Source organism: Nothoprocta perdicaria, unplaced genomic scaffold (assembly GCF_003342845.1).
Source record: "Nothoprocta perdicaria isolate Ctin4 unplaced genomic scaffold, notPer1 scaffold_58, whole genome shotgun sequence".
Lineage (NCBI taxonomy): Eukaryota > Metazoa > Chordata > Aves > Tinamiformes > Tinamidae > Nothoprocta > Nothoprocta perdicaria.
The window spans coordinates 2,903,580-2,922,528 of record NW_020455843.1 but is presented as its reverse complement, the minus strand read 5'-3'; the positions used below and the strand labels follow the sequence as shown (position 1 = coordinate 2,922,528).

General features: G+C 57.2%; 1 protein-coding gene and 1 long non-coding RNA gene across 2 annotated transcripts; one reads left to right on the top strand and one right to left on the bottom strand.

Annotated features, from left to right (window-relative positions):
* Window positions 1-4,191: 4,191 nt before the first annotated feature.
* FBXO41 (F-box protein 41) lies at window positions 4,192-18,093 on the bottom strand. Its single transcript, XM_026048903.1, has 12 exons — window positions 17,372-18,093; window positions 12,715-12,976; window positions 12,258-12,337; window positions 11,765-12,090; window positions 11,241-11,482; window positions 10,731-10,846; window positions 10,200-10,352; window positions 8,233-8,328; window positions 7,072-7,190; window positions 6,671-6,829; window positions 5,793-5,908; window positions 4,192-5,218 (listed from the first exon to the last, which is right to left on the bottom strand). Exons 1-12 carry the CDS (start codon window positions 18,091-18,093, stop codon window positions 5,156-5,158), a joined length of 2,454 nt encoding a protein of 817 aa, XP_025904688.1. The 3' UTR covers window positions 4,192-5,155.
* Window positions 14,317-16,596, top strand: LOC112955578. The gene is made up of 2 exons (XR_003250911.1): window positions 14,317-15,044; window positions 15,601-16,596. It is a non-coding gene; the product is annotated as an uncharacterized LOC112955578 (long non-coding RNA).
* Window positions 18,094-18,949: the final 856 nt, after the last annotated feature.

Here is an 18,949-nt window from a genome sequence, read left to right as displayed (position 1 = left end):
CCGGCCCTCCCAGCCCATTGCACCCGCTTGGTCCCTTGGTTTGGCCAGGAAAAAAACCCTATTTTACCGCTTTGGGGCATTTTTTATTTTTCCTTCCCCTCTTTGCTTACAGGGAAGGAGTGAGGAGGGATGGGGAATATCCCTGTGCCACAGGGGAGGCTCCTCCAGAGCTTCTCCCAGGAGGTGGGAAGGGGCTGGTTCCTGTCCCTAACCAGCGTTATTTGGCACCAGTTCCCAAGGGGTTTCGCTCTAGCGGAACCTATGGGTTTTCAGCCCAAAATAACCRGCTCACGAAGGGCGCTCGTGTCCGGTCAGGCTTGTCCCGGGGCCCCTCTCATAGYGCTGCAGAGACGCTCCCACTTTCCTCGCCTCGGAGCTGGGACGTTGCCTTTGGGAACCTCCAGCCTGGCCTGGTGGAGGAAAGGTAGGGGTGAAGGAAAAAATCTCGTTTTTGTGTTTAGAGAAAAAGAAATGTGCTGAGAACAGCTGCTATTGGCATTTTCGGTATTTTCGGTATTTTTCTATTTGTGGATTTTTTTTTGTTTTAACCTCTTTGGGAGCCTTTAGAGGAGCAGAGCAAAGTGGCCTTGGGTGGCAGCTGGGGCTGTGACACAGCAAGAATTGCCTTTTTTTTTCCTTTTTTTTTTTTTTTTTCTTCTCCATTTTCCTTCTTTGAAACTGTCCAAGTCCAGGGTGGGTTTGTCTGTCTTGGGGATGTTCCATCCCTATCCCGCTCTGTTTGGTGCTTCCCAGAGGGAGATGGCCCCGGCTACCTCTGCTCCCAGCCACGTTAGGGAAAAAATGGACAAAAGATGGGAAATCCAGGTGCCTTTCAGCCCCTCTCCAATGCCCAACATCCAGGGCATCATCCCAACGTCCTGGGTCCTCGGAGCTCTTGAGCGACACATTGAGAAAAAAATCTCATCTTGAGAGAGCAGCTGGTGGAGCCCGTCCTTGTGCCACCAGCCATCGCTGGGCTTACTGGTGCTGTTCCTCCTGGAATCCCCGACCGGTACCGATGGTCAAGAAATTGGGGACATCCTGCTAAGATTGGCCATGAGAAGCTTTGGGCAACTTSAGGAGCGAAATGGAACCACCAAAACCCCGTCCCAGAAGCCTCACGTGGAAGTGGGTCCCAGCAGAGCAGGAGCTGCAGTGGGCCCATGGTGGACACCCACCCCTCTTTGTGCTGGTATCGCAATGTGGATTGTCATGGCTGATCCCTGGTGTGGCTTCTCTGGTGTCTAGTACGAGGTTGAGCTTCACCACAGCAGGTCCTTCCCTATGAGCACCCTCTTCTTGGTTTCCTATTGCTTCGGGAAGACTCAAGATCGCTCTGCCTCGTCCTTYACCATCCAAGTTGGCTAAAGCCACCCAGTGAATTTATAAGTTCTTGGGGAAGGAGACCAGATGCAGAACATGAGCGTTTTGTCCTCGTTTGCAGAGGGGATCGGGCTGAAATCCCAGGCCCAAGGAGTGAATCCTATGGATACAGGGGAGCACAGGATGAGCCCCCAGAGCTGAGTAGAAGGGAGGTTTCCACCGGCCATCCAGTGGGATGGGGATGGATTAGGACACCATGTGGACGCTCACCCCAGCCGCAGCTCTCCCAGGGAGCCGTCGGGGAGCGGATCGATAGGACATTCCAGCTGGAGAAACCCAGCGCCCTTAATGAGCTCCTTGCCATTAACAACGGGGCCGATTTGGAGGCGCCGGGCGGGAGGGAATGGGGGGGACRCGGGGCCCTGGGTGCCGCTCGCGCCGAGCCCGGAGCACCGTGTCGGAGCGGCACGCGCTGCCCGGCTCCTGCTTCCACACCGGCACCTTCATCCCGCTGAGGAGGAGGAGGAGGAAGGGAGCAGCCCAGGCTGGCGGTGCTGCAGCAATCACTGGGGAGGGATATCCCAGGTCCTGAGCTGCGTGAACCCCCTATTCTCCCACATCAGCAGAAAAATAACCCAGATGGGGAAAAAAAACCCTATTTTTTCTGCTTATTTAGGCAGCTTGCCTGTGCTTGGGACGTGCTTTTATGCAGCTGATCCCAGCTCGGCATCTCCGGGATGCAGCAGCATCCCGCAGCAGTGCACGACTCACATGGARCAAAATGGGTGGCAATAAACCCCACTGGGAAACCCACTCAGGGTCTCACTCCACTGTGCTGGATATATTTTTTTCTAAATCCAGATTAAATTTGCATTGTTCTAAGGCGGGGGTTGGAGCCTCGGGTTGGAGCCTCATGTTGGAGCCAAAGGCCGGTGTGCGGGAGGCCGGTGGCTCGGCCGGGTCTCAGAGCGGGTGCAGGATGCGCCCCAGGACCCAGTGCGGGTGACACTGACCCCGCAGAGTCGGCGGCGAGGGGACGGCGAGGGCAGGCGTCACACAGGGACTATCACACACCTACGGCTCCACCGCAATCACGAGCAGAAACGTCCACGGACGACACGAACGGCCACTCGCCAGCCAACAACCACCGCTCCTCCAAGAGTCCTCAAAAACCCTTTTTTTCCCCCAATTTCCACCAGCTCGTCCTCATCTTTCCCACAGCTCCGAGAAGAGCTGGGCACCGCAGGAGGGATAAGGACGTCCTCAAACCAGCAGCAAACCTGGAGCAGACGCCTCCAGGCTTGGACCTTCCAGTCTCAAAGTGAGAGTCTTTAAGCATAGTCTATGAACATGCTGAGTATATTATAATTTTCTTTGCTTTAAAACCTTTTCTTCTTCTTCATTTTTTTTTGTCTTTACAGAAATAAATACTTACTTTGTTTCTTTGAAGGTAATTTCTCAAGTCTCTGTGCCAGGGCGGAAGCTGCAGCCCTCACGGCCACTCTCATGGGGAGGTGGCAGACGTGGTGGGTTCCTCCCAGGGACTGCTCGTTGCTCTGCTCTTTTGCCGTGCTATTTTTTTTTTTTTTCCTCCATTTTTGCTTTTCCCCCATGGATTTGTGCCCATTCCACCTTCCTTCCCATCCCCAGGATGGAGGGGAGAGTGGGTGCCTGGTGGCATGATGGATGGAGTCTCCATGCGTGGAGGTGACGTCCCTCCTCACTCAGCCCTTGTGGGACATCAGGATTTTTTCGAGGCAACTTTTGGGGCTGATTTTTTTTTGGGAAGCAGCTTTTTCCTGTGGTCAGGGGAAAACAGAGGTGCTTTGAGTTGGGTGCTGTGGCGAAGACACCGCACGCAACCCTACCCTGCTTCAGAGGAGGCAGCTTGGACGGGACAAGGGGGTGGATGAAAAGCTCTTCTGAGACACTTGCTGTACTTGGAGCCCTGGGAGGTCTTCCAGCCCACCCAGCAGCCTGGGGGCTCTCTGGGATCCAGGAATCAGGTGTTTTCTCTATGGGGTCGTCATCAGGATGGGGATGCTGGAGGACGGGATATCTTGGGTTCGGTGCTGGAGGCCTTTGGGTTGGTTCCTGTGGTGTTCTRTGTTGGGGAGGCCTGGGCTGAGCTCTGCAGATCTCATGATATAGATGAGGAAGGTGTTGGCTCTGCTCTCCAGCCTAGGGGATGTCCCATGACTCAGTTGGAAGGATGAGGAGATATCCCAGGAAAAGCTGATCCCTCAGAGCCGCATGGCAGCTCCTGTTGGCCAACAGGCACCAAAATCAGCGAGCCCCGAGCAGAGGACCAAGTGCCCCCAGAGCTGCTTCTCCTGCTTGGCTCTTCTCACCTTGGCCTTGTGGGTCCAAGCTTGTGTGGTTGGGTCTGGGGCTGGTTCCTCCCCAACGGCACTGCGTTTTGGGGGCTGTGTTTAAGGCYGGGGTGTCTCTGCTGCTGGCAGTGCTCTGATGGGGTCCCCCATGGCCTGGAGACCCCCGGCATCTTCTTCATGGGGTAGAGGATGGAAACAGCTGAACCTGATGGATGCCTGTCGAGAGCCTGTTTCTTTGGAAAAAGAAAAGAGTGTGGGGGGTGACTTCCCTCCAAGAATAAGGTAGTCAAAGGGAAAAAGAGGAATAATAATAATTAAAAAAAAATGCTGTTCAGTGTGGTGGGTTGGTGGAGGAAAAAAAAAAAAAGAAAAAAAGAAAAAAAAAAAAAAAGCAGCTTTAGCTTTTGGAACCATTTGGCCAGGGTTTCTGCCCCGAGCTGCTCGGGGTGGGCTAGGCGATGGCTGGACTTCCCTCTCAGCTGCTTCCTTCTGCCCACGCAGGTCCCTCTTGGCGTGAGGTGATCCGGTCTGGAAGGGGGTTGAGCTGAAGGTCCGTGAAGGCAGAAGCGTTACCCGTGTTTCCCGGTGTTTTCTTCAGAGAGGGTTTATTGCCTTAGTGGGAAGGGACGGATGGAGAGGAGGTGAGGCTGGAGACCCTCGGAAGAGCGACTGTCTCTGGTCTGTGGTCTGGTGGTGCTGTCACGGCTGCTGGTTTCTGGGCAGTATGGGCCYGTGTTTGTGTGTCCCCCTTCCTAAAGAAACAGGTAAATAAAAAGACAGCTACCAGAGAGTCTGCAGGAGCGTCGGAGCCCATCTTCTCTTCGGGGATGGCCTCTTCCCATGCTGCTTCCCATGGTCTCTTCCCATGGGGATGGTCTCTTCCCATGCTGCGTGCGCCATGCCATGGAAAATATGGGGCTGCTCCAGCCACGGAGCTCAACCCGTAGCAGGAGCTCCATGGGACACCAGTGCTGAGCCCAGCGGGTCATCGGCCAAGAGCCACCAGCTCACGGCCTCCAAAGAGGCCTCCACGTCACCTACCACATCAGTGGAGAAGGCAGCAACGCTCCATGTAGCGGGAGGGCACGGTGAGGAGCCGTGGACTAGGCCGAGCTTGGTCCCCATGACAACTGACAGCCCAAAAAACAAATAAATTAATGAAAAGGTTCGAAGAAAAAGACATTGCCCAAGCAGGGATCCTTGGCAATGAGCGGCCGCAGGGTTCGAAGCCRTTCTCCCTCCTGGGAAAGCGTAGCCGTGTCCCCTGGGGCAGTCTCCAAGTTTCCGTGGGTAGCACCGTCTCGCCCGCGCCGTTCCGCGAGCCAGCACCGGCCGCGGGGCACTAAGGCCTGGAGAGTCGTTGGATGTTTTGTGCATGGGCCGGCGGCTCCGTGGCTCCGGATCCGGAGCAGGAGAGCGTCAGACCATCGGTTTGGTTTCTCTGGGCCGCTGGCTCCGTCGGGCAATAGAGGGAATGTGCTTTGTGGGTCCCTGAAGGTCTAACAGCCTCCTTCCACTTTGATGTGTAGAATCTTGGAAAAGCCAGGTCTTTTCCTCAGGGCCTGGGAGAGGAGCAGAGAGCGGGGTCAAGAAGGGAGGAACGCACCTGAAATGCCACCAGTTGTTGGCTGATCTACACTGGTGTCCCCACCATTCACATCCCTTGGGGACTCTGCTTCTTCATGGGGCTGGCTCTAGTCCTGCGCCCTTGGAGGCAGCTCATGACTGGACATGTCTGTCCTGAAGACTTTGCCCGGAACAAGGACATGCCAAGTGTCACAAGCCATGCAAGATCTGCCCTTATTTGAGGCCAGCATTAAGTATCTAGAGTCAACCTTACTTTGGCTTTCATGGGTGAATTTTAAATCACTTTATAAARTATACTTTATGAGGTATATTACTCTGAGAGGGAAGCATTAGCCCCTTTCTATTCATGGGACATGAGAGGAAAAGTCCTGGTGAAAGCAATGGGTGGGAATCACAGCCCATTACATCTTCAGCGCATACGTGTCTGAAGGAGAGCCAGGTTTCAAGATGTCTCTGATAAGTCAAGATGTTCTCTACCGAGTCTGTTTGGCAGATGGTAAAAACTTGTCCCCAGAGGGGACACAATGCCCTGGCACTGGCATCCTTTACCTGGAGTTTGTTCACCATTTCTTCAAACATCTTCTTGGCTTCTGGGCTGTGGGGCTCCTTGAAGTAGTCCACAATGCCCACCTGCACGACGATGGACTTCAGGTTGCGGCACACACCTGGGAGCAGAGACACCTCCTGGCTTTGTCATAGCTGGGGGAGGAACAGCTTCCCCACAGCCAGGAYGAACAGTGGAGCCGAGGGCACACGATCCTAAAACCCACCCAGGGCTCCTCAAGGCCTTAGATATTTGTGGAAACCTCACCCTAAAGAAGGGGGAGATCTGCCCTTCGTAGGAGGRTGGTGGTCTCTGCTTGCCTTATCCCATTCAGATGTCCTTCCCTGAGAACCTCTACAGTTCCACCCAGAATACATGGTTCCCAGCAAGTCTGATCATGGTTGCATGTGCCACCATCACCAGGAACAGCACCTCAAACAGACCCTGCGTTGACTGTAGACTCTTCCTATGAGGAGCTCCTGCTCTGGCAAATGCCTTCAGCAAATTTGAAATGTAAGCAACTCAGAACTCATGTGTACCAAAGTGGGTCTGGGATATGCCACCATGGTGTATCTTTGGGAAAAATTTAGAGGCGTATGTCCATCATCTCCATGTCCCAAGGCAAGGCCAGCTCTTCTTAACCCATCCCTGGCAAGGTTGTGTTGAAGCTGCTCTTAGAAAAGTCCTGCTATGGAGATTCCAGCACCTCCCAACCTCCGATTAGCTCCCAGTGTCAGCAATGGGTTCTCTTGGGATTGGAAGGCAGGGTTTGGCTCAGGGATATGGACCTTTTGATCACCTTCCCCTCTGACATGGGATTCTCCACATGGGAGATGTCTCCACTTTCATGGATCCTGTGTCATCCCCAGGCATCGCTACTCACTGTTGAAGTGCAGCAGGGCTTTGGGGGTGACTGGTGTGGAAGTCAGGACGAGCATCTCCAGCCCCTTCAGTCCCTCTCTGCACATTTCTGCTGCAACCTCCTGGTTGATCTCTGCCACGTGGTCCAGCTCCAGGACCTGCAGCCTCATGCAGTTTCGGGCTGGAGAGACAGGGCATGTGCCATTGGAGGTGACAACACTCATTCGTGTCACCGCATGGGGAGGGGATGGGGAGAGATGATGAGATCAGGGTGATGGGAGAGCTGGGGGGCAACACGTGGAGGAGCAAGGTCTCTACCATGGTCTTRGGGCTTGTCCTTGGAGGTCCCCATGGGATCCGCCAGGGATCTGCAAGGTCCCATTCTGCGCGCCCCGTCAGAGGAGAGCTTCTGGCTTCACCTACCTAAGGATGCGAGTCCCTGGACACCACAGCCTGCGCCTCCGACGCCCAGCGCCCGCAGGTGCGGCCAGCACCGGCCGATCATCTGCAGGCAGCGGTTGCTGAAACGCGTTGGCTGCTGGCTGGGGAGAGAAGGGAGAAAAAGMCGGGGAGACCTGGAAGATGCCTCCTGCCTTGGATATCTACAATACATGTGGCTGTCCAGGATCGGAGCTGCTCTGYGCTCAAGAGCAGGGCCCGTTTCTCCACGTGCCTCCACTCATTGGCAGACAACCGGAGCACACATTTGTTCTAAGGCCCCCAAACCACCAGGTTGGCTGTCTGGTCCACCCGGGGGTGAGCACACAGCACACAGCACAGGCAGGAGCTCGCAGCTGGAGGGACACAGCACGCACTGCCTGGCATTTCACCCGGGGAAGGGAACAAGCTGCCACCCATTTCTCCTGCTGAATAATAGTCCTCCTGTACCCCTGGATCCATCAATGTCACCTCATGGCCACGGATCTGCGGGCTGAAGGAGGACGTGACATCGCAATAAAACTTCCAGGACAAAAAGAAACACCCAGAACAACTTCATGGCATGAAGGCAAGGACATGAGGGACCTTCTCTGATTTCTCAGACACCCTCTGGATGATGTTGCCTAAGCCATGAATTCGTTAGCGCTCAGAGATGCTGCAGAGTGGGGAACCTCCATCGTCTTCACGCCCAAAATTCCATTTCAAAGTGAGGGAAACCGCAGTCATTTCTTAAACAGGAACTCAACACCCTTCTAAATACACCCAGCCCTTCAGGCTGCCGTTACATAAGCAGTGAAGAGCCCAGAGAAAGTGTCTGATGTTCAGACTCGCTTAGCAGAGTGATCACAGCTCCCCTTTCATCTCCGTTGTTAGCAGCGTCCCCAGAAACGTTCCCAGCTTGGCAGGAACGTGGCTACATTCAACAGCTCTCAGCTCTTGCAGCGAGGGATGGGGCTGAGCGCCCAATCCCCCTTTCCCCCAAGGAATGGGAAGGAATCCCCAAGGACTCCTCCAGGATCGCTGCTCAACTCACGAGGCCCCACTAGGAAATCTGGATTTGGCACCTGGGGTCTTTCCAGGCCAGTGATACCCCCAGGCTTGGCCTGGTCCCCTCCTAGCCCAGCASCTACTGAGCATGACTCTTACCAGGGATGTAGAGGTGCAACCTGGAGAGAAATGATGTCTCTGCAACCTGCTCCAAGGGCCCAGATGACTTCATGACCCACAGGGTCTGTAGAGCTCCTGGAACGACACAGAAGGTACGTGGTAGTCCCTGACAGCTTCATGCTGGGCCAAGGGGCTGTGTCTGCAGCTTCCAGGCCACTCTCCACAAGTGCACCTGCAAACCTCTTGATGACAAATCTCTTGATGCAAACCTCCTGATGACAAATCTAGTCATTATTTTCAACCCGTGATCTGCTCGTGAACCAGACAGTCCCAGCATCAGTGCACGCAGGAGGAAGGCTAAAGGCTCTGCCACCTGGAATTGTGCCTGCAGGTGTGTCAAGAAAAATGGGAGAGATTGGTGTGGAAGGTGAGGTGGATGATGAGGTTGAAGATGAAGGCATGGCAGCGTCGTCCAGATTCAGAGATGGCACATGAGCCACGCAGTGCTCAGGATGGGTCTGGATCATGGAATCATAGATTCATTATGGTTGGAAAAGAACTTTGAGATCAAGTCCAGCCGTAAGCCCCTCAAAGTTATGCCGGTTAAACCACGTCCCTAAGTGCCTCATCTACACGTTTCTTGAAAATTGCCTGGGATGGTGACTCTGCCACTTCCCTAGGTAGCCTGCTCCAATGCTCCACCACTCTTTCTGGGTAAAATATTTTCCTACTATCCTTTAGGAAAAGAACGACTGCAAGTGATTCCTGTGTTCCCCTGCAAAATGAACATATCCTCCCCAYGAGGCCCACTAGGTTGGTGTCTCTTGCTCCCTGCCTGGCCTGGGAAGGTCTAGGGAGCTGGAAATGACGTTCCAGCTGAGGGGTGGCAGTGTCTACCCAAGGGTGGTGTCTTCTCCAGACCCTCTGCACCAGCCTTGAGGTTGGGCAACTTCATCCCCAGGCAGCTGTTGGCCAGRCATCCCTGCAAGGCTTTTCTGTGGGCTCCTCCTGGAGCGAGAGGCGCTTTTTGGAGGCATCTGAATAGCTGCTCCCCAGGGATGCCAAGGGACTGGTGCAACATCCTGGTGGGAACCAAGGCTTATTGTGAGGCACCCAGCTGACCATGGGCAGCCAGGCTGCCTCCTCATCTGGTTGTGTCACCAGCTCCAAGCAGCTCTCCCTGAGGCTGTTGGCTCTCTCCACCAAGAGTTACTTGGTTAAGGGAGATGTCAAATTACAACGTCTTCCTGATGCTACCAGCCCAGAGGGAGCTGCTGCTGGAGGCCCCCGGCCTCTCTGCCACATTGAGCTCCCTCCTGAAGATGGAGGACACGCTCACCAACTCCGAACGACCTAGTTCAGAGCTCCAGGCAGGCCTAAAAATAAGTGACGGGTGTTACTGTGAGCGTTTCACACATTTCCATGGAAGACGCCTGCCAAGAGCCCCTTGCGTTCATTGGAGCATGTGAGTCACAGTCACAGGTTAGCGAGGCGCTGGGAGCATCCRGGCTTGCTCAGCCCTTGGAAGGGCACACGGACAAGTCACCGGGTCAGCCTCCATGGTTCAGGGCTGCCTTGTGGCATGGGGGTCCCCATGGTGGCACAACCACAAGACCACAAGACCTTGATGTATGCTTGGAGTGAGGCCTTCTCCAGCCTTGCACTTCCCCACCCGAAAGGCTATCCTTGGACCAGACAAGGTCCTATTGCTTTGGACCAGACAAAGTCCTATTGCTTTGGACCAGACAAGGAGAAATCCAGGTGATGCAGGCTGCTCGCTCTGGGGTTTGCCTTGGCACAGGTGGGATACTGAGCCTGAATGCCACAGCTGTCCCACCAGGCAGCCCTGGCTTGGGAAATTGCTCCTTTAGCAGGGGGAAACTCAGCAAGGTGTGTGTGACGGACACGTTGGTGGCCCCAGTTTTTCCCTCGCTCTGGCTCCCTSCTGCCCTGTGGCCACCGGGAGCGGTGCCCGGCGCCGCGGCGCAGGACGGCTCCTCGCTTACCGGTAGGTGACGGCCTGCAGGGCCCGGCAGTAGCAGCTGGCCAGCCAGAGCGAGCGGTCGGTCAGCACGTTGGGGCAGTGGGAGATGCGGAGGATCAGCAGGTTGCTGCCCGTGGCCTTCAGCAGCGACTCCAGCCCGGCCTCGAGGCAGCCCCTGCCGAGGACGGAGGCAGATTTGGGCTCGTCCTCGGGGGACACAGGAAAAACAACCAAAAACCCACGGTTCCTTGGAGAGATCCCCATTGTTGTGGCTTTAGTCTGGCTGCAAGGGGCCTCTCTGCCGCCTTGTTGGCCCAGGAGCCCCTCAGCTACGTGGGGACAGGTCCCCTAYAGGAAAAGGGACCGTCTCAAATCACCGTGTGCCACTGTGGACTCCCTGCACTGGAGCTGGTGTGCGTGCACGTGTGGGCACCCAGGAAGGCTGTGTTTCCACCTGTGGGGTGCCCTGTCCCACCCGTGGGACGTGGTGCTGTGGCATCAACCCATGGCYGGTAGGAGCGGGTGCTGAAGCTGGCGGGTGCCCAGGACTCACCGAGTGCTCTTCATGTAATCCTCCTTGCTCTCCTTCTTCCCGCGCTGGCGCGGCTTGAGGTTTTGGAGGGTGAGGGAGTGTGTCTGGGTGCACCACTGCGACAGCATGGTCAGGAACTGGGGGGACGGASGGTGCCCGTTGGCCGGGGACACCCTCGCGGTGTCCCGCGCCGCCCTTCCTCGTCAATCTTGCCTTGTACACCCTCCACCCTGGACCTCCTTGGCATGCAGGGTTGCAGAGGGACGCGGCACGCGTGGAGCCCCACGGCCACAAGCGGGAGCGCACGTGCACGCGACAGGCACTGCGTGGAAACGCGTGCACGAGCGAGCAGGCGTGCAGGAGGCTGCAAAACCTCCCATGCAAAACTCCCATTGCTTTTCACATGCCCAATGCACTCGTGACCATGCCCGTGTGCAACACGTGCGCGCATCCTGCTTTGTCCCCCTGGAAGGACAAGAGCATCGCATCCCTCCACGGATGGGGATGCGGGGACTGTCCCTGYGCCGTTACCTTTGAGGACACCCTGGCGTTCTCCAGCAGCACCCGCGTCCACACGGCCGGGTGCCGGGCCACGAACTTCCAGTCCTTGCACACCTCGGCCACCCGCAGCAGCGTCTTGGTGTCCAGGTAGGTGAAGATGCAGAAGAGCGCCGCCCGCATCTTGAGGACCTCGGGGCTGATCACCTCGCTGGAGGGGCCCGGGCTGCCCTTCTCCAGCCGGCCCGCCTTGCCCACCGCCCCCTCGGACCTGGCTGTGTGACACGTGCCCTCAGCCCCCAAGCCGATCCCGGACCAGCTTTCCCGAGGGATGTATGGGGCTCCAGGCTGGGGAGCTCCCGGCCGAGAYGAGGAAGGGGATAAGGGGAGCTCCAAGGAATGGCCCCATCCCATCCCCACGCCTGTTGCCTTCCCACCCCAAGCCCCAGGGCGAGCAGAAAACCTCGGTGCGGGCACAAACCCACCCTTGGACCCCAGTTAGAGCAGGAAACACCAAGGAAAAGCGCAGGGATCCCCCGTGCGCCACGGGCTCTCACCCGTCAGCCTGCAGCTGCTCACGGGCCGGGAGGCTCCGGGCGCCTCGGCCTCCCATCCCTCGGCCTCCGACTCGGTGGTGCGGGAGCCCACGTCGGAGATGTCGCCCTCCTCGCCCTCGGTGCTGTTGCGGTAGGGCCGGCGCTGCCAGTTCTGGATGGCCTGCCGGCGCAGCCCGGAGCCGCGCGCGCCGTCGCGCTCGGCGCCCCGCGGCGCCCCGCCGCCGTAGCGGGGCCCGTCGCCGTCGCCGTCCGTGGGACACGGCTCCGCGCTGTCGCTGTCGTAGCAGCCTGAGCTCTGCGACACGGCCTTGGCGCGGCTCGAGGCCCTGCGGGGGGACGGCAGGGGCGGCCTCAGTGCTGCCCACGCGGCTGAGAGCGCGCGGAGTTGGCGCATGCAAGGGGCACGTGTGCCCCCGGGAGAGCCTCGTGCTCCTGGATGTCCCCCTCATTAAAATGCTCCAATTAACCTGCAGGCAAGGAAGGGGACACTCACCCCGTGCTGGAAGAGGAGCGCTGGTTGCAAATGCCATATGGGCCGTGTATGGCCACCGCCGGCCCCGGGTGCCTGTCTCTCTGGAGGGAGGAGATGAGGAAACACGGTGGTGAGAACGAGGGGGATGAATCCAACGGCTACCGTCATCACCAGCATTGTGGTGGAATGATGCTCCTGGGATGGACAACAGCACCCAGCRCATCCGTGCCCTCACCCCCCTCACCTCTGGATGGGGCAAGCAGTGAGATGCCCAAAACACGTCTCCCCTTTTGGGAAATCTCCCCCCAAGGGATTTTCCCAGCCTCGTTTTCCATGAATTTGGTGGAGCCCCATCCACATGGGAGCACAACACGTTACATCCCTCATGAACCCGACCGCGCTGGAGCGCGAATCCAAGGACAACTAGCGATGCCATCGCATGCACCGCTCCCGGGAGGAGCGCGGGCAGCCCCTGCACCTCCCCACGGAGGGACGCGCGCCCCGGCCCCGGGTCGGGCAGCGGAGGTACCGGCCGGCCGATGCCCTTGGCGCCGGGCGCGCTGCAGCGGCCCAGGCTGCCGTTGGGGGTGGTGCCGCAGCTGCTGCTGATGATCTGGAGCTGCTTCTCGGCGCGGTCGGCGCGGTCCAGCAGCTCCTCGATGAAGTGCTGCAGCCGCACCTTGGCGTTGGCCTCGCGCGCCGCCGTCTCCTTCAGGAACTGGTCGATCTGCAGCACCTCCCTGCGCAGAGGCACCGGCCGCAGCCGTGGGGCTGGGCTCTCCCGTCCTCCCCGCGATTCCCTGGTCCTCCCGGGTCCCACGCATCCTTGTCTCYCTCCCTCCCAACCAAAGCCTGCCCTGCAGCTATCCCCAGGGAATTTGGTCCATCCTCCTTTTGATTTAGGCTGCAAGGGACTCGGATCCTTCCCCACAGTGCCAATCCTCATCCTAGGTCTCCCCCATCCAGAGTGGTCCAACTTGGTCCATGCCAACTTGGATGGTTTCTGGACACAGATTGGGGCAGAGCAGMGGCCAGGGATTGTTCCTGGAATTTACTATGGATGCAGCCACTTTGTTTCAGGGGAAATGAGACCTTTGCTGTATGAATCCCCAGGACCTTTGCTGTATGACCCCTTGTGATGTGTGGCATTGCCTGGGCCACTTGCTGCTGGTGCCTGGTCCACAAGATGAATGGTGAGGATTAATGATGGCAAGGATAGGCAATGGAGAAGAAGGATGATGCAGAAGGACAATGGAGAAAAAAAGGATGATAGAGAGCTGATGGCACGGAAGAAAGATGCCAAGGAAGATGATGGAGAGAGGGAAGACGGCGAGGTAGGATAAAGGCATGGAGGAAAGATGGAGAGGAGGGCTGATGGAGAGGAGGCGTGAGGAGGAGGTGGGTGATGGGGACTAGGGAAGACAGTACAAGGGTGTCAGTGACACTGCCCGCCTCATTCAGGAAGGCCACATCCAGGCAGACCAGCGTTAAGGGCAGATTTAAATGCCTAAATCGCACTCAGCCCCAGCTCTCGTTAGGGAAGTGCCCAGCACTTGCAGAACCCTCTGACGAGACCTCCCTGTCCCGGTGCCCTCAGCACAAGCAGCCAGCTGTGCAGGAACGAGGCCCCATCTCCCTCGTTAAGGTGCTAATTAARGGGAGCAGAGCCAACCTCACAGTTCTGTTCAGCAGCATGAGCTCCTGCAGCCCCRTGAAGACCTTTCATGTGCCCCTGGAAGTGCTCAGCTGGCCACGGCCCGGAGGARCGTAAAGGTGAGGGAGCAGCTCTTTTCAATGTGATTAATCTTAATGATTACTAATTATGCACTATAGCAATGTCTGATTCTATTGAACCCAAGGCCTCCTTCACGCAGACACCCAGCTAAGGAATGTCTCGGAAGAGCTGGGAATGAGGTTTTCGTGGAGACCAACAAGGTYCTCCAGCCAAACCCATGTCCCTAACCCACAGATGTGCGGCAGAGCCAGAGAGGAGAGAAAACAACCAAAACAAAGCCCTGGCARAGAAATGCAAAGCAAGAAGGGAGCGGGTGGGGAAGCGGGGGGCTCTAAGGGTTGTCTCCACTCCAGTAACAGCAAAGCACTCGGAGGCACTCGGAGCTACTAACGCGTGAGTGATGCTGGAGCCGAGCATGCAAATCCAGCCGTGACCTTTCCCGCAGCCGCTCCAAGGAAACGCCAGGGCACCGYGACGCTGGATCCCTGCCAGCTCCCAAGCATTTCCAGGAAAAACGGAGGAGCTCTCTGGTGGCAATCGTTTGGGAAGGCTCCTGGGGAAGAGCCTGGGAGATTTGGAAGGCAAATGGGGTGCTGGCACGCGGGCAGTGCATGGAAAGTGATCCTGATGCTTATCACCTCCTACAGCTCCTCTCATTCCTAGGCACCGGATGGAAAAAATACCCACGGCAAAAACAGTTGCATCTACAAGCAAAAAGGGCTCCCAATATCTATGGGGTACCTCCAAGGCTCAGTGTTGGACCTTGGGAATAAACGACACTGGGTGACTCCGTGCTCTTGGGCGTCATTGCAGGTGTTGGGAGCACGGTGGGCACAATGAATTAGACCCGAGCTAAACCGTTTCAGTATCGTGGCTCGTGAAACCTTCCTCGAAAAATTAATTCAAGCCGGTGGGGATGTGAACACAGTCGCGTGGATGGAGAATTGGCTGGAAGACCGTAAACAGGGAAGGATAATAAATGGCAGCGCAGCAAATGGCAAGGCAAGCGGCAGCGTCTGCTCTTCTCCTACCTTCCTGTGAATGATGGGGAAGAAGAAGCAGACGTCGTGTTGGTGAGAGCTTGGGTGCTGTTGCACAGCGGGGCATCTCCCATGTGGTGACCACAGAGGTCTGCTGAGCTCGGGGCTCTCTGGACCCACAGGAGGGGCTGGAAACGGGTGGCCACAATGGGCAGAGATGGGCCCAGGGACCATCTCATAAAGCATCACCATCAGAGGAGACCTTGGGCAGGGAAGGGAGGCAGGGGTGGCAAGTTGGGTGCTCATCTCCATCTGCTTCCCAGCCTTCCCAAGGAAGCAGGGCTGGAAAATGTCCCTGATCATCTCGCTTTGTTCTTGGGGGAAGGGTGAACACAGCTTCTCCGATGAGAACGATTCACGGTGATTTCCCCACGGCCAAGGGGAATCGTCTTGTTTCATGAGCTTCTTTCCATGTCTTGCTCTGGCAGACGCCRAGCGATTTAATTCCTAGCAACCCCCCATCCAAAGTGTTTCAGATCAGAAAAAAATTTCTGATATTTTCGGGTTTGCTGTGAAACCTTTGAGGAGGCTGTGTCTGATTTTGGTGCTTTATTTGCTTTTTCTCTGATTTTTTTTTTTTCTTTCATAGCTGCTTCTTGCCCARTATGCGCAGCGTGTCTCACGTCTGCCTGGCAGCCCATCATTGCAGAGGGGCTCTCACCATGCCCCTGGTCCTCCTGGACCCTCTCTGGCCTCAACTAAAGGAGAYTGGAGACCCATGTGAATGGTTCAGGGCCTGGAGGGTTTCTCTAAGGAGAGGTGGATCCAGGAGGCAGTTTTGGGACATAAATCCAGGTCACTTTAGGCTGCAGTGGTCTGGCCCTGGACCTCCCATGGACTAATCAAGCAGTATTTGACCCATCCATCACCYTCTACCAGTCCTGATGGGTCTGTTTCACACCCCGGTTGCTCTGGTGCTCCCGACCTTTTTAATCTCCAGCCTGTGTGTTATTCATGGCCAACTTGTCACTGCTCCTCCTGGTGCCAGTGCTGCCCTTTAGCTGATATTGTCTGTCCCTGTCTTCAACATCTCTACAGGCTTCGGTTGCCTCCACATGTTGGCCTGGCTCCACCAGCCAATATCTTCCCGTATTCCGGTCCCATTGACTTCCACCCCAGCAGATCCCTGGTCCTGGCATGACCTCAAAGCGAGCCCAGTGTAGATGATCACGGACAGAGGTGCCACCGCCTCTCTGGGCCCCAGTGCTGCATTTGGCCATCCTTTGTCCTACCACCAAGCRCCTCTGAGACGCTGCCTGCTCTGATGTGCCCGTAATACAGCTGACAGCAACACTGAAATCTCCCCTTTGCTTCCCTCTGCATCATGGTCCTACTTCTCTTCTTCTGCACTTTCTGAACCAAATCTTATTCCCCTTATGCCAATTTGAACAATCATCCCACTCTTTTTGCCTAAGGACCACAGCCTTTGAGTTGTCAGCAGATATCATGAAAATGTACCTTGTTTCCAAGACCAAGTCATTAGTTTTTGAGCCAAAATCCTTCACACATTTGCAGAAGATGCTAGGGATCAAGATTAACCCTTGAGGAAGCCCGTCAGTGCTCTTGGCCTGGTACCACCATTACAGTCCGCCTTTAACCTGCTCCCCAGACTTTATGATGCCCCCTGTGATGACCTTCAGCTTTGCTCAGAAACAAGGTCTGGCTTACTTACACAGCACTAATGGGTAAAATAACCCAGCCTTTGACTGGGAGGGAACTCTGGGTCAGCGTTAGGATGGGTAGAGAGGGTTTGGTTGGAGATGATGGGATGAAAAAGAAGGTGGCTATGACACAGTCCTAACAGCTAATGGAGGTTGTAGTGCATGGGATACATCACCCCTCTTCTGGGAATTAAGTAGGGCCAAAGTGGCCCCTCTCATGGTTATGACCATGGTTGATGGGATTGCTCTTGTTGACTACAGCCAGGCCCCTCAGCTGTGCAGCCAAGGGGGATGATGCAGCTCTCGTTTTGGGGGACATCCTTTGCTGCTAGAGACAGGTGGGAGCAACGTGGCCATTGTGGCCTTCCCTGGAAGGGCAGTGGGAGAGTGAGGGGCTTCCCCAGTTTGGCCATGCCCTGAGGGCACTGGTGGCTGTGGGACAAAGACATGGACCCATATGGTCACAGATATGGAGAAGGCCCAGGTCTACGTGGACACCTGCCCGTGAGGTTTCATGTAGGAGAGAACATGCAAAAACATCTCAGTATAGTAAAATCCAACCTGCTGATCCTAAGGGATTGCACCCTAGCACCTCGTCTAAGGGTTTGCTGACCAAACCAGGTTCATTATGAGCATGCAAGGCCCTMAGAGGACGATTTCCACCCTTCCTGCCCCAAGAAGAGAGGGGAACGGACTCACTGCTGCTTGCGCGTCAGCTCCTGCTCCTTCTGCACCAGGTCCTGCTTGAGGGAGGCCAGCATCTCCACGCTGACATCCACCTGGCGGGACAGCTCGGACGCCCGGTCCTCCAGCTCCTGCTTCTCCCGGCTGAGCCGCAGGCTCTCCTGCTTGGCCTTCTCCAGCTCCGAGCTCTTCCTGTCCAGCTCCACCTGGAGCCGGCCAACCTGCGAGGCGATCTTCTGCTCCACCTCCTCGGTGAGCTTCTCCAGGCGCTTGTCCACCTCCAGCTTCTCGAAGGCGCGGATCTTGAGGCGGGCCAGGCCTTCCTCGTAGGCCGCGTCCATAGCGGCCGGCGGCGTGGGCGCCGGCGCCACGGCTTTGCCGCGCGTGAAGATCTCCGTCAGCGGGATCTCGATCTCGTGCACATAGCGGGGCGAGGGCGAGGAGGACGGGGCCGGCTCCAGCTCCTCGGCGGGCACGAGGTCGCAGGAGAAGCGCTGCTCCTTGCCCTGGAAGGAGGTGCTCTCGAAGTAGTCCCGCCGGGCGGCCGGCGTCAGCAGCGCCGCGTCGGCGGCCAAGGGGAAGACGGCGGCATCGCAGATGCTGTTGGTCTTGGAGAGCACGTAGAGGGTCTCGTAGGTGTGGTTGTACTCCAGGTGCGCCCGCAGCGAGGAGAGGCTGCGGAAGCGCTTGTGCTCGCCGCACCGCGGGCACCGGTAGGGCAGGTCCAGCGAGGCCATCCCTCAGGCGCGCGCCGCGGCGGAGGGCACCCGCGGGCGCCCGCTCATGGCGCGGGACGGGCGGCGCAGGGCCCGCGGGACACGCGGCCGCGGCTCCGCAGGGACATGGCGAGAGCCCCGCGACGGGAGCGGGGTGTCCGGAGAGACCTGCTCAGCATCGGGCAGGGCCGGGGGCTGGGAAAGAGAGGGGGTCAGTGAGCGAAGGACGGCAGCGCCCCAAAATCCCTTCCCGGTCCCCTGTCTGCCTCCATCCTGCCCTGCCACGGCTAGGCCCAAGGGGAAGGAGCAAAGCCGGGTTTTATGTGGAATTAGCCCTTCCTGCTCTGGGTCTCCGGCTCCTGGAGGTTGATGGGTGGCAGAGGGGAGATGGGGAGCGCTCCAAGCCCACGATGCTCTCGCGTGGGATGCTCTGGGGGAAACCACTGGTTTTCCAATGCTGGAGCAATGGGTGGTCCCTGTTGGACCTTCATTCCCCCTTGTTTTGGGAAATCTCCCCCTGCAAAGAATCCCTGTGTGGTTAAACCCAGGACACCCCAGGATGTCAAGTGTCCCTAAATCCCCCCCAAACCCTGCATTTGTGCTCGAGATGGAGCTCGGAAGAGACACCCCAGCCCTGAGGTCTGAGAAAGAGCTTCAATGTAGGAAAAAAAGCAGTAAAATAAATCCATGCTGGGGGGTTAATGGGGCTGCCTGGTCACTCCTGGACCCRTCTGCTCGCTTGGTTTTGCGTTCGGCGGGTGTCACAAAATGCCTCCCCGCACGTGAAGGCGCGCGGCCGAAGCGGAGCCCGCACAAAGCACCGCCCGCAAGTTCATTCTCCGCGGCGCGGGCGGGATGATGAAGCGCTTTTGGGCCG

Bases quoted from the DNA above. Each gene is read 5' to 3' on its own strand.
- FBXO41 (XM_026048903.1), bottom strand. From the start codon at position 18,093: ATGGCCTCGCTGGACCTGCCCTACCGGTGCCCGCGGTGCGGCGAGCAC. The intron at 12,977-17,371 runs GTGAGTCCGTTC...GCCTCTGCGCAG, and splicing joins GAGCTGACGCGCAAGCAGCA to GGAGGTGCTGCAGATCGACC. The intron at 5,909-6,670 runs GTGAGTAGCGAT...CTCTGCTCCCAG, and splicing joins AGCCCTGCTGCACTTCAACA to GTGTGTGCCGCAACCTGAAG.